This window comes from Lissotriton vulgaris, chromosome 1_1 (genome assembly GCF_964263255.1).
Source record: "Lissotriton vulgaris chromosome 1_1, aLisVul1.2, whole genome shotgun sequence".
Lineage (NCBI taxonomy): Eukaryota > Metazoa > Chordata > Amphibia > Caudata > Salamandridae > Lissotriton > Lissotriton vulgaris.
This window is the reverse complement of record NC_141685.1, coordinates 1743170015-1743185606: the sequence shown is the minus strand read 5'-3', so window position 1 is coordinate 1743185606 and position 15592 is coordinate 1743170015. Positions and strand designations below refer to the sequence as shown.

At 42.3% G+C, this 15592-nt stretch overlaps 1 protein-coding gene across 7 annotated transcripts in view; it reads right to left on the bottom strand.

Moving 5' to 3' along the window:
- Positions 1-15592, bottom strand: part of GRIP1 (glutamate receptor interacting protein 1) — a 1198832-nt gene that overhangs the window by 79706 nt on the left and 1103534 nt on the right. For all 7 annotated transcript variants that reach the window (XM_086919026.1, XM_086919023.1, XM_086919024.1 and 4 more), the window contains one exon: positions 8023-8168. In XM_086919026.1, coding sequence (XP_086775152.1) covers positions 8023-8168 — 146 coding nt within the window. The remainder of the gene's footprint in view (positions 1-8022; positions 8169-15592) is intronic.

Sequence of the window (15592 nt, the reverse complement as noted above, 5' to 3'; positions counted from 1 at the left end):
AGTTACATCTGCAATCTCTAAGATTGTCCCAAGTAAGGCACCAGGCCCTGACAAGATTACGGGAGATCTTTACCGTACGTTTGGGGTCTAAACCTCACAGTTGTTTTTAATGGCATAATGAATGGGGTGCCTACCCCACCCACATGGTTGGGGCTAAAATGGTCCCCTGCATAAAAAGGCTGTCCAGCGCTCCCATCTAATTATAGGCCACTAAGCCTTATTGACTGCTCACAGAAAGTACTTAGCAGAATTCTGCTGGGAAGGCGTCAAGTATGGTTAGCCACTGAGGAAGTGCTTTCTGCCAGATTCATCAAAGACCCGTTTTGCGAGTCTGTAATAGTGATTCATAAGGAATCGCTATTACAGACTCGCAAAACGGGATTCATGTAGGAATCGCTAAATAAATTGCGATTCCTACACATTCCTTATTTGCGATTAGCAAATTGCTCTTCGCAAATCAGGAATAACTCCCCATTCAATCCTATGGGCCTAAATATGAATGAATGGGGAGTTATTCCTTATTTGCAATTAGCAATTTGCTAATCGCAAATAAGGATGCGATTTCAAGGGTGCTAGGGGTGTCCAAAGGACACCCTGTAGCACCCCTGAAAGGTAAACTACATTGGTGTTGCGCACACACATGTCCAAAGAACATGTGTGTGTGCAACATGCAACTTAGAAAAATGCTTTGAAAAGCATTTTTCTAAGTTTCGCTATTTACCACGAGGTTTGACCTCGCGGTAAATAGCGGCCCGAAATTGCGATTTCGCAATTTGAAAATGGATGATGAATTGCATTTAAGGAATCTCAAATAGAGATTCCTTAAATGTAATTCCTCGCTAAATAGCGACTTCGCTATTACTGATTTTTGCATTTGGGATGATGAATCCCAAATGCAAAAATTGCGCTCGCAAAGGGCCAGATTCTGAGAATCTGGCCCTTTGCAAGCGCAATTGAGGTTCATGAATTTGGCCGTTACTCCCTTACAGGCTGGTTTTAGGGACAGCACAAGTACATTGGATCAGGTCTTCCACCTCTAATGGGTTTTTTGGAAGACGGGGTTCTGGGAGGAGGCCGGTTGTCCATAGTATTTGTAGACCTCCGGTCTGCCTTCAACTTATCCCGAGATCAAACCTTTGGCAAGTAATGTCTGATCTGGGTGTCCCCAAATACCTCTTAGCCATTATTGTAAGAATCCATGAGTATAACTATGCCCAGGTAAGGTGTGGCGAACAAGGTAAGCTGACAGATCGTTTCCTTGTCTGAAGAGGGGTAAGACAGGGCTGCGTTCTAGCCCCCACCCTTTTTAAAATTTATGTTAATGATTTGATTGATCATCTGAATGGGTGTGAGGGTGACTCTCCAAAACTCGCAGGATAGAGCGTCTCCGCACTAATTTTTGCAGACAACACTGTACTAACATCCAAATCACCCATGGGGCTACTGAGGATTTTAGATAGTTTTGATATTTGGTTTGGAAATGATTGTCTCAAAGACAAAATATATGGTCGTTAATCCCTGCTTCACAACCAAACCAAGTACTAAGCTCAAAGGCTCCATATTGGAGCGTGAGCACACCTTTGAGTATTTTTAGTGAGCAATTGGACTGGCGACACCATAGCGACAGGTGCAGACTAAAACTTGAACAGCAAACTGGAGGGCTGATAGAAGGTCAGAGCAGTTAAAAATGTCACCCAATGTCACTTTCACTGCAAATTTACTAACAGGCTATGGGAGCTGCCCTCTATGGGGTGGAGCTCTGGGGTTACAAGTATGCAATGGCCCTCACTTTAGTCGAAAATAGTTTTTTGCGCCAGTTGGCAGGCTTTCCTGCCAGTACCCCTTTACTCCCTCTAAAGTGAGATATGGGCATCAGGTTCATATCATAATCCATAGGATTCAGGCCAATTCTCTATTGGAGAAGACATTGGGCTACCCAAGCTCATGACATACAGTGAGGGGCTACAGGAGAATTTGAAGCTTCCTCGTCTGTCACAATCCAATGGATTAGGTACATTAGAGATGCACCGGGGAAAGTTGGGAACAGGGACCCTGTGGGAAGGTCCGTTGACAGCTGGGTATATGAGCAGGAACACCATTAAAGCAAATTATGGTCAGTACAAATTGGATTTAATGCTGTCCCAAGCTTCTGATGGCCCCTTGTCCGATGCCTTTTTTGTGGTGAAACATGAGTTCAAGATGGAAGGGTTCCTTGATGAGATTGAACTTGCGGGAGCCAGGAAACTTTATCTCCAGTTTTGTTATGGTACACTCTCTCTGTTCTCCTTCACCTCGGGCTGAGCCCACCCACATGAGCGGCATGGTTGGGATTCTACCGGCTGCTTTGTCAGTAAGGAATCTGTGGAGCATGTTTTATATTTTTGTCCTGCTTATGCCAAGGGGAGAAAAAATGGATCCTTCTAGTATGCCGAATATTTGGAATGAGAAAGCATGTAGAGGCCCTTCGAATTTTAAGATATGACACAAAACAATGCATTGTCTTTGCTGTTTCTCGTTGTCTTCGGACGACGAAGAGGATCAGGTGTACGATCCTTAAATCTAACAAGGGGCTTGATACACTGATAGCACTGGGGACTCCAAATGTTTCGGTTCCTCCACTCCCATCAGAAACCTGTGTTGTTGTGTCCAATAAACAGCTGTGTGCAGCCACGATATGTGCTGTATTTGCACACACAGGGCAAGTTCAGGGTCTGTTTCGAATCTTCGACTGTTTCTAAACGCACTGGCACTCTATGTATAAATAGCCCAAGACTGCATTAACACATCCTATTGATTTTATCCATCGAATATATAAAATGCTTTGATAATATAGATTGTAATATGTTGTTTTATGTTGGTTTTACGCATTCATGGTGTGCATTCGCACAATTTTAATGTTTGATATTTATGAAAATGTATTTTGTACTTTTATGGCTTGTTGACGAAATAAAGTATTTGAACTGCACTGATGAATTAGTTCCACTGGGTTACAAGATGATTCAGGTAGACCGTGAATACAACCATGGGGGTGGAGGGACTTTAATTCTCAATGAAACATTAGCTATTAACAAGCTTAACTCCTTAATGAGTTCTAATTTGGACAATTTAGTATTTACTCTCATTTTGAAAAGGGCCCACTAACCTTTCATCTGATCTACAGGCTTTCCCTACTCCTGCTCTCATCACTCAATCCTATTTTGGAAAACTGTGCACACTTCGTTTGTGTAAGAACAATCTGGTGGTTTTATGTGACTTTAACCTTTTGCTTGAGTTACCTTTAGGTTCTGCCAAGAGTTTACCTCTATGCTCCCAACTCACAGTTCTAGACACCTACTTGACCCAATATCTTTCATCTCAGACTGCTCAAACCAGGGAAGCATCTGGAGGCAAATACTTCAGCCACTTTTTGAACTTTTTTGTTCCGTTGACAGTCGGCAAGGAGATTTGTGCTAGACTTCATCAAAAGCCCGCCATTATCTCAGATTGTAATCCAAGCAGTCTTCTTAATAATATTAATGATGCTATTTCACACACACACACTAGATGACTGACTACCTTTTATTTGATGAACAAAACTAGCCGCAGGAAAATTAGCTCTTGATTTTCTGAAGATCTCATGAAAAGTATGCTGGAACACTGTAGAGCAGAAAGACTTTAGTGCAGGTTATATGATTCCCAGCTCAGAAAACACTTTCTGAAAACATCATAGGAAGATTAAATCCTGAAAAAAGCATTATTGTACAAACTGTATTGCACTGCTCCTAATATTACAAAGCAGCCGTTTTGTTAAATAACTCCAGGAACCAGCTGCCTGTACCTTCCGTATCCATTATTCCCCAAATTTCTGAGAACAGCTTTCAACTCTCTTTATTGATAAAGACATGAAAATCAGAGGTGGTATTAATGGAGAAACTGTCATGCAAGCACAACCAGATGGAATTCTGCAGCAAAATCCATCTCACTCTGAATTAGAAGCACTAGGCCTAGTTTAGTAAAAATGAAATTCCATGAAGAATTAGAGTTAATAGTGATGATCCAGCAAAGCCATCCCTCAGGCTCTCTGTTGGATATCTGCCCGCTCAAACATTTTTAACAATTGACACCTTTCATTAGTCCCTGTCTGCACTTTGCAGAAGAAAGCCTCCTTAGACACTAGTGATTTTGGGGAATATCCATTCCAAATCTGCATTTCTATGTTTGACCATAATCCTGGAGAGAATAGCATGCTCCCAATTGCAGCATTATGTAGCATCTCATACCCTTCTTGACTGCCACCAAGCTGGGTTCCACCCAGGGTATGGCATTGAATTAGTGGTGGTTTCGATGCTGGGCGACCTTCGGTGGAATGGTGATGCGAAAGGTCCAACAGCCTTCGTGTTACTGAACCTCCGGGCAGCTATTGACACCATAGATCATAAAATTCATTTGACCAGACTGTTCGAAATGGGTATCAGAGGCCTAGTATTATCCTGGCTGGATTAGCAAAGCGTTCTTGTTCAAGGTGCAGGATTAGCAACGCGTTCTTGTTCAAGGTGCAGGATTAGCAACGCGTTCTTGTTCAAGGTGCAGGATTAGCAACACGTTCTTGTTCAAGGTGCAGGATTAGCAACGCGTTCTTGTTCAAGGTGCAGGATTAGCAACATGTTCTTGTTCAAGGTGCAGGATTAGCAAAGCGTTCTTGTTCAAGGTGCAGGATTAGCAACGCGTTCTTGTTCAAGGTGCAGGATTAGCAACATGTTCTTGTTCAAGGTGCAGGATTAGCAAAGCGTTCTTTTTTTTTTTTGTTTTGTCCTCATTAGCCACTTAGTCGATCCAGGGGCATTCCAACCGCAGGACACAGTCGCCTCTGTACCATCAAGAAACCGACAAGTGGTCTCATAATTTCCAGGAAGGCTGGCCTGATGTCACAGCAGAGAAAGAGGACCCCACACGAACTGACTCCATACAAGCCCATTGTTGGCTGATAGTCCAATGCTACTATGGCTTGGGGTGCCACCCGTAGGACATGGAGACTCAGGCTTAATCATCGGACCCAGGGAAAAAAAAAAAGAAAAAAAAAAGATAAAAAAAACCCCGGGCACCTTAACTGTTCCGTCTCCACTCAATTAAGAAATTCCAAAATCTCACGGTACGGGGGCAAAGCGTTCTTGTTCAGTTTGCAGAACATGGCTAGAATGATGGAAAATTGTAGTCCAAGGACCTCTGCTGTCAGCTTAGGCATGCCGTTTTGCTGGTAAATATTTGCAGGGCTATAGTCATGGATGTATTTAATGCAATTATTTTATTTACATAATTATTCCATGCTTGGCAGCAATGCCTGCAACTTGGTACTAAACAAGAAAGGTGTACTTTTTTTAGTTTCAAGAGATAATTGGGAAAAAAGCTGACTGAATTAATATATATTGGAACGCACATATCTTTTTATTCTCATTTATCCTAGAGTCTCAAAGAAATGCACGCACAAAGGAATGGTATGCATTCACTCTATTCTTCTGGAGATACCCTCAGTGGGAGTTTTTGGGCCACGTGATATTTCCAAGCACAATTCAGTACTCGGGTGAAATAGCTAAGATGGATACAGCCAAAAAAACAGTGCCTCCACAGTTTACTATACCAAGACTACAAGGCAAAGTTACTTACTAGCCATTGTTTATTGTGGGTCCGTAACCTAATTCTATTACCAAGGGACGTTTATGATCTTGGATTTTGAAGATGAGCAGAAAGTGCTTGAGCTCACAACAAAACCACAACCCAAAAATACAAGGAGAAGCACAAAGCTTGCTACGAATTGCATTTCATGCCCCTGTGTCGAAAGGCACAGTATTGTTGCACTCATCACCCCAGAGCCCATCCAGTTGGGCACAGACAAAACCCGAAAGACAGTAAAATCCATCTCTTTGTTCATATAAAAGTCTGCAATAACCTTAGAAGAAACGCATTATGGACTTGAAGCGCTTTTATCTCTGTAAAAACTATATATTCACTCCTGGGATCTCCTGGCAACAGAGGAAGATGAACCACAACTGGGGGTATAAAAGGAGTATGAAACAATTACATGTTTGCATTCTGTAATGCACAAACAACAACCATAAAAGATGACTGAACCTAGTGAGCCTGTCACTGTGATATCTTCAATATGAATTTTAGATACTCCACAGTCGATAGAGTTTCTTTCCAGTAAAGGGAGATGCTAAGATACTCCAATCATGCCCTTAGTATATACTGATCCGTATTTTCCCATTCATTTTGCCAATGTGACAATTTTCAAAAATATAATGGACTCTTGGGGAACCTAGGCCGAGATTTACAAACATTTTGCCTCGTGCTTGCGTCACTTTATGGATGCAGCCCGACAAAATGTATTTCGGGCATTTACTAAGCCACACAAAACTAGATTTGAGTGGCTTTGCATTGCTTAATAAAGAAAAAGTAATGGATCACAGTGCATAGTGCCTGCTTCTGCTGGAGAGGCGTTCCATGTGTATAGCATGGGTGTTACTGTGCATCCACCTAATGATTGATTTTGACACAAAACCACAACCAGATTTACGAAAGTCAGTAAACCTGTTTTTGCGCCAAAATGGCGTGCATACCAGACAGAGGCATAACGAGGAGAAATATCTTGATTTCTCCATTTTAGTTTCTCTTTCCATGAATGCTGCAGTCTAGGATTGTTTTTGTGCAGAAAGATACCTCCCTGTGAAAAAGTTGTCCTGCCAGTAAAGCAAGAACCCCTGTTTCATAGCTTAAGAGTGCTTGGGTTGGCTCTAGGTAACCAGAAATGCGCCAGCACTACGAGAGAGCTGAACAGCGCCATATCTTTGTAAATAAGGCACAAGGCGCAGTTCAGCCCTCTCCCTTTCATACAATGCAGCACAGCAACTTACTCTGCTGCACTGAAATGTTAGTAAATATGCCCCCTAGTGCCCAATAGAAGTGCTGCACCACATCACCAATGACAGAGTTAGTAATGTACCGACTGTCCAAATTATCGTGGCTGACGAATTAAGGTGCTTGCCAGTTACTACTTCCTTCTTCTGCATTATTTAAGTCTACTTTTTCTCGAGCAATTTAAGAGTGGTTCAATAATTTAAAACTAAGGGAAACAGTAAGCTCCGAAAGCCACTCAGGCAGAAAAAACCTAATAAAACAATGTTTGGGTTTAAACATATACCCCCCCAAAATATAAATGATCCAGTTACAAGAAAATAAATATTAGAATGTTGAGAGCTTCGCTGAAGACAATGAAGTGACTAAAGTCTAAAATGGCTGGTACAGACATTCTGCTCTAAGATTCCAATGTCACTGCTTTTTTAATTTATAAAATTTTATCCCCAGTAGGTGGAACGTTCTAATAGCCTTACAGTCCTTCTGCATCTGGCTATAATGGTTATTAAAGACCGACGCAGATTATTAAAGCCCATCACATGTCTTATAGGCCCCTGAGTGTTGCTCAGCTCTATTACTCAGATTCAGGCATTTAAAAACAAGTATTGCCTCTGCAGAAAGGTTTTAAAAAGCAGTGAGTTTTGGAGTCTGCTGTTTCCTTGCTTTGGGAGCAATTACCAGAGTATCCTCCAACTGTCTGTCTTCTATTTACATCACTGTTGTTAAAATTTATCTCTGCTGTCCACCCATAGGGTTAGCAATGACACATACTCAATATTTTGGAGTTGACGAAAGCAATATGTTCCCTGGTCATCCTTTCATAGCTATTCTCGACTACAGGCATGTCGTTAATGAGAGTACAATGTCCCCCGTCACCTGCTTTACGGCGCGGCCCTTGGCGGCACAGACAGCGACGGAGGAGGAAAACGGGCAATATATTTTCAGCACTTTCATTATTTAAGCAGAAGCCAATTCCATATTACTTCACACTGAAGGTGCAATCAAGTAATACTTAACAGTGCTGAACATCCCTTGCAGGGAAGCTAAACAAATCAGAGGGAGATCATTTAAAGGCCTACCATCACGGTTTGTTGTTTTTATGGAAAGCGGCGGCTTTGTCTCGCTGCGGCTTACCTGAGTTATCTTCATCTTTTCGAACCTTGAGCTTCACGAGGTCCTCGCACTGCTGAAGGATCTGGACGGCGTCTTCCATCGAGCAGTTATCCAGGCGGATGTTGTCGATGGCCAGGAGCTTATCCCCCAGCTCCAGCGTACCCGTCCTGTTGGCGAGGAAACAGCAGCATGAGGACACAGTGATCAGCGTTCACATTTAATGTGTAAAGTGCTATTTGGGGTAATGGACCGTTGTAATGGATATCCCAAACATTTTCATTCATTAAAGTGAGTTTATGGTAAGGAACGTCAAGTAAATTGAATAAAGAATGCAGTAAATCTAAAACGCTTTTCTTGTTGGTTTTCAGCAGAGCCACAATTTTCCATTGGGCCACTCATTATATTGTTACACTGCAGATATTATCCTGCAGCACATGGATGATTGGCTGGTTGTAGGTTAAGAATTCTGTTATTGACTTACCATCCACTGGATTAGGTGCCGCGTATGCTTATGACCAAGATATCATGCAGTGTACTGTCTGTACCAGAATCTGAAATGGTACTGGAGACCCTTCATGATTTGGTGTCATTTTGCAAGATTGATGTGCGATGTATAATATCTTAGGTTATCCAAATGTCTCCCTTCTCCATTCCGACTATCAAAGCGCTAGCGAACATGCAAGTGCCAGAAACTGGCAGGCTGACGACAAAGGCTGGGAGGTTGAAATGCATTTTAATTACTTCAATCCCATCTACATGGATTTGTACATGATTCACCGAATGTGTCAAGAGGATTCAGGTTTGCAAGCATCAAGCGGCTGTACACGTCATCCGACATAATATTGATGCCGTACAACAGATGGCTGTATCACGCACAGAAGCCAAGCTATGTTTGAAGCAAGGTTGCCATTTCTTACAGTGTAAAGAGTAGCTTTCGTATATTTTAACAATAAAAAACCTAAAGCGAGTACATTGCAAAGTTAGAGAACAGGGCTATCAGCAGGTTACAAAAAATAATACTAATAACATTTTTAGCAGCCAAAGCAATTTCTCAAGGTAACACTCCTAAGAAAGACAAATCTTAATACAAGTTAATTGCCCAGGTGACAAATCTAAAAGACTTGAGCAGCGATAAAGCTATATGAATTTCTGTCCCTTTAAGCATAGTGATATTAAAGGGCATGAGCTGGCCACCATTGCAGAGATTTCTTAGTTACTGGGCAGCAAACCTTTTCATTGTGTTACAAAGATGTTGAGGGATAAAAGATCAGTCATCTGAGCTATTAATCTCATTACACTGACGTCAGATGCTACACTGATGTCAGATAATCAGGCTTTGGAAAGCAATGCTCTTGCATATATCACACATATCTGACAACTCCGGACACATTCCCTTAGGCCATAGAGATCTTACAAGCTAAGGTCTCGGAGGCATCCCAGGTGGTAGAGCACTTGTATGTGGCTAGACCTAATCACCTGAGCAAAACCACATGATGGAAAGATATCTCAGACTTCGAACAGCAAACATTTCCTGTGGTTACAGAGATCTCACAGGCTTAGCTCTCCTCAGGAGAATCACGCATTAGGTAGCACCGATCTTAAAGGTTCATGCTTCAGGCAGTGGTGCAACTCTATAGGTAACCGTACAAACTGAGGCTGCAATCCCTCAGGTTAAAGAAATACTATAGGCTCAGGGCAAGAGCTGGTCAGGCTGAGGTATCAGACAGCATCATTGCGTAATCATGCCAGATCTGATTGAAGTGATGAGGCAGGACTCTTATAGTTCCAGTAGAACTACTTCTTTATTGAGCCCATGTTACAGCTACTCTCCAAGGCAGGACGGAATATATACGATGTATGGTAGACAAGTAAACGGGACCAAGGACATCACTGCTCAGACCCAACTGATTTAACTCCCTAAAGTTACACAATCACATTACATAGCCGCGTTTTACAGGCACAGCAGCACTCAAGCTGAGCAGCAATGGAACACAGAAGGCACGCGATGCACAGACCATTCTACATTACACACAGACCGTTTGGGAACCATACTTCGCATCTGTTCTTCCAGTTGCTGCAATCTGCTGGCCCAGGTCTCATTAGAAGAACACCAATCAGGCTGCACAGCACTCACAAGCCAATACTTCGTACAGTAGAGCAGTCACCTAACTTACACAAATGTGAACGGCTCAGTAATATAACGTCAAAGCTAGCTCTCATGCCATACAGGTCTTACAGGATGAGGCCTATGCCAACATAGACATCACTCAAGAAGCTGCGATCGTATAGTCTCAGACATATGACAGCAATGGTCCCCTCAGGTTACACAGATCTTACATGTTCATGCATTTGGCAGGAGAACTAGTCTTCAGGTACAGAGCTCTTAAAGGTTCAGGCATTGGACATTAAGGTTATCCCTCCAGTCCCTGCAGTCCAATCTCCGCTGAGCTATCCTTCGGATGACCTTGGTCCAGCAAGCTCTGGCATCTGACAGCAAGCCACCTCTCAGGTTACATAGATCGCATAGGCTAAGATCTCTGATAGAAGGGGCACAGATCATCCAGGCTCTGGTCTGTGATAGTAAATCTATTCCCCTGAGACACATATCTTACAAACTCAGGCTAGGACAGCCATCCTATTCCCATGCTTCCATCTATTGTACAAACTAGGCCCTCCATTCCAAGGACTGAGAACTACGCCTCGCATTAGAAAAACTACATGAACCTAAGCGTCAAACAGCTAAGCGAGCCTGTCCATTGCATAAATCTTGCAGCATCAGGCATTGGCCTGAGGACCTGACAGCAGAGATACCCTCAAGTCATAAAGATTGCATGGGCTCAGTCATCTGACAGCAAAGCTGTGTCATAGTTCCACAGAGGCCTTACAGGCTCAAGTCTATGACAATAGAACGATCCTTCGAGTCACTAATCTGGAAAAGGTCTGGCCTCCTGCGAAATGAACATTCAAAGGCACCGTCTCTATCCGGACTGTGGATCACCATTTTTAAACGGCAAGCTTTTAAAATCAATACTAACATGTCACAGTGAAAAAGGTCGCCTTCCACAATGCACGAAACAACAAATGTAAAAGAAAATGTTTTAAAATGGTGTATGGTATGTTTGACATAGTTGCTAACAGTGTTGGTAAACTGGCATTGAAAACTTTCAGCATTAGGGCAATATGCATGGGAAACATCCTTTACAACGCAACTTTTACAACGCAGTGCTTTTACATCGCAACTTTTACAACGCAAACCATTACAATGCATTGCGCTGGGGGGGCGCTATAGGATAGGGAATAGATTTAATTTACTATCCAACACCTTCCCTACTATCCACGGGGACTGGAGTTGGAATAGTAAATTAAACTATTCACTATCCAGCACCCCTCAACACTATGCGTTGTAAAGGCATGCGTTGTAAAAGTTGCGATGTAAAAGCATGTGTTGTGATGTCATACATCCTAGGCACACCGCCTTTTTATATAGGAGACACATTAAGGTGAACGTCAACTTTATGAGTAGACAGTTATGTCTTGACCCAAGTTTTCTTGACACATATTGAAGTACTTATAGATACTCAAGTAGTTCTGCAATTTATGTGATGAACAGACAGATTGCTGACAACTACAGATAACCTGTTACATACCATAAGATATTCGATGCTTGATGACCCATTGAAAATAACAGAATATTGGGCAAAAATGCTAAATAGAAAAAAATTGGACAAGTCGTTAGAGTTTAAGCTTTGTATATGAGAAACTATTTCCCATTAAAAATGTACTTTACTCATGATACAACCATCCTATGGCCACTCTGAACATTACAGAGCCCACCGTGAGCCAATGAAGAAACAACAGAAACCACTTCTTAGTCTGGCTCAATTTGGATATTCCTTATTTACTTTTGAAAGTTGTTTATTCGCCACAACAATTGTCACTGGGGCCAGAAATTGTTTCTTAAAGAGATCAAAGAAGGGAACTCTTTTCTTCACATGCGCAGATACAGAATTAGTCCACAAGCGCACAAAACGTTACATAAAAAAGGAATTCGTAAATAATTCAAATCAGTGATGCTTGAAATTGTTCATAAAAATGATGCTTAAAATAAGTCCGAGCAAAAAAACATTATATGACACAAGAGTATTTTTTCCTGTCTAATGCGTGGTGTCATCACAGTTCTATCAACAGAGGAGGATGTTGGTATCTATCGCAGATGTGACATAGCTTAGGAATGTGGTTGAATCATAGCATAGCTTAGGAATGTGGTTGAATCATATCAGTGAAACAGTCAGGGGTATCGCACTAGGTAACAGTTACCTATTTCCCGAGGGTTTACTGGGGATACACTTTATAGCTGACTGGCTGAAGGTAGCAACAGTGTGAAAGCAGTGATAGAATGAGGGATGCTTTGGAGCATGGTTGCTCTGTGAAATGGGGGTAGAGTGTATGGTTGCAGGTATGGAGTGGTGGTTGGGCATGCTTCCAATTAAAGTACCGCTTAAGGCTATTTCAGGTAAACGAACAGTCATCAGAGCTCTGAATCCCCCCTATCTGATCTCATCTTGACTTCAACCAATTCGAAAAAAAGTATATCAGGAAATTTCTTAAAGCAGGTTTCATCTTTTTTTTTTTTTAAATGCATTCTCAGGAGCTTCATTTTGTAACACACAAAAGGTATCTCTTTTAAACTTGCTAGTACTGGGAGATAATAATTACCACTTACTTTTTAGAAACTATCCGTGTTTGTTGAATAAAAGATGTTGACAGTGTATATAACTGTAATTAACACACTTCACCAATCCCTGTCCTGATGTATCAGACTTTCGGACTCAATTGTAAAGCGAATCTTGACTTTGAGTTCTTTCAAATCACTATATGTACAGCATCTCACCAACAGCCACCTTCAACTCGAATACCCCCTAACAGAACCTCAGTAACAATCGCTCTATTCTTCTAATACAAAATCAATGCCACTTGCAGCAACTTCAACCTGCAACCAGACCGACATACCTCACCAAACATCTCCTCAGCTTATCCAAAGAACCACTGCTTACCACATGGCATGTTATCACTCTAAAAGAAACTGCCACCACCGCAACGACCATCCACTCAGCGCCCCCATCAGACACCTGGTGCCACAATACCTACTTCAGAGGACTGCGACTGCAATTCATCAGTGCCATGCTCACACTCATTCTGAATGGCTCCACCTCTTCAGTGACCTTCCAAGATGCTTGGAAACATGCAACTGTCCTCCCATTGCAGACGAAACCCTCTACAGACCCTTCAACTCTCGCAAGCTACAGACCCATCTACCCGCTACCTTTTCCAGTCAAGGTTATAGAGAAAATCATCAACAGACGCCTCAATGAATACCTCAGAGACCACCAACTCCTCAACATCACTCAGTCTGGTTTCATACCTTAACACATTATGAAAACAGCCCTCATAGCCACCATGGATGACATTCACATGACTCTGGACAGAGGGAGCACAGTGGCCCTCATCCTCCTGGACCTCCCAGCAGCATTTGACACAGCCTCCCACCCCATCCCCATCCAACGCCTACATGGCATTGGAATCCAAGGACATGCACCCCAATGGATCTGCTGCTTCCTGGCTGGAAGGACCCAGTCTGTCAGCCTCATGCCATGCACCTCGGATGCACGCAACCTCATCTGGGGAGTGCCTCAAGGATCTTCCCTGAGCCGGAACCACTTCAAAGCATATATGATCCCTCTAGCCAGCCTCTTCTGCTCTGGCGACATCAACATCCTCTCCTATGCAGACACACTTATCTCACGGACAAGAGGCCCAGTATCCGGATCAAGTTCAATGCCTGCATGACTGAAATCGCCCACTGGATGAAGAACAACTGCCTAAAGCTGATCATGACAAGACCAAAAGTGTAGTCTTTGGGAAGTGCACTTCACGGTGGGACTCCACCTAGTGGCCAACAGAGCTAGGACTGCCAAGGAACAACAAAAAACTCACCAGAATGCTGCAGACCATTTACACCTCGGTGGCCAGAATCACTCTCAATGCCACACTCACATCAGACCACACCACACCTAAAGGAGCCCCACTGGCTACCCATACACAAATGAGCACAATTCAAACTCCACAAACACACTTGCATGGCACTACATAACACTGGCCCTACATACGCATCTGCTTTCACAAATCTTCCAGACTCATCCTCTTGTCCAGCTCCTACCTGCACACATTCCATGCATAAAGAAAACCAGATCTAGCAGGCAAGCCTTCTCCTTCATCTCTCATAAAGCGTGGAACAACCTGCCACTACACACAAGAGCCTCCTCACTTCTTGAATTCCGCAAGAAGTTGAAGACCTGGCTTTTCGAGTAGTCCCACTAGGCCCTAAGTTTGTCTAGGCTTACACCTAGTCTGGGGCAGAATACCCGCCCAAATGACAGTGTGCTCTACAAATCTGCATAACATAATATGACATGACATAACAAAGGGTAAGTTATGGTGTGCATGTATGCATACCTGATACTGGTGAAATGTTAAGCAATATTGTACAGCTACTACCCTTAGAGACCATTTCTTAAACACCATATATACCATTTGACTCTCTAAATTCCACCAGACACTAGCTATAAGGATTATTCTGGCTTGGAAATGGAGGCAGAAATTGTTATTGATTGACCAGTGAGTTCCGCATTCTCCAGACCTAGAGATAAGAACATTTCTTTCTGCTGAATGACAAACCCATAGAAATGTTGTGCTATACTAACCATGAAATTTAATTATGTACTTCTAATTGACTTTGTATTTATAAATAAATACATAAATAAATAAATAATAAACTTGCTTCTACAAAACTCAATTTCAACATTTTTCTAACTAATGTCAGTTTCAATCAACCGATGGAAGGACAATTAATACCAAACATATATAGTCGGCTAATTAACTAGATGTTTTTCTATAGTCAATGTTATATTAAATATTACTTTTTTGTCGTACTGTGATAAATTCCTAGATTTTGTTGTTGACATCAAATTGTCAACATTACCCAATGTAAAAAAAATACATCTTAACCTACAGAATGAAACATATGACCAGTGTGCCAGAATATAAGGCAAGCAAAATATAATATTTGTGTTTGTGGAGTGCTCAGAAGTTGTTAGTAGTAGCTCAGCAACCAAAACCGCCCAGAAGTTAGAGATAGTCAGTCAGGAGCAGATACTCGAGTATCCAGATTAGTCTGAAGACAAACATTAAAAGCTATACTTTGAGACACACTTCAATTGGCTTGTTTTACAATAGTGGCCGGCAGTGCTTAACTTGAGCCGGTGGTTGCCAGTGGGAGCCACTAGCACTTATTTTTGGCTAATGGCACTTGCTTTTCTGCATCAGATATTTACCAAGAGCAAGAGAGCGAAAACACACAGATCAAAAAGATGGAGGAAGAAATACTGCAAACACAGGGAGAAAGCAATAATCCGCAAGAGTATGAAAAGGGGGCAGGGAGTGTACGGTAGTGTATTAAAGACCATCAGCCTCAGTATTCGGCACGCTGACTTAATTGCACCGGCGGCCAGCTTCCGAGCAGAGCTGCGGGCAC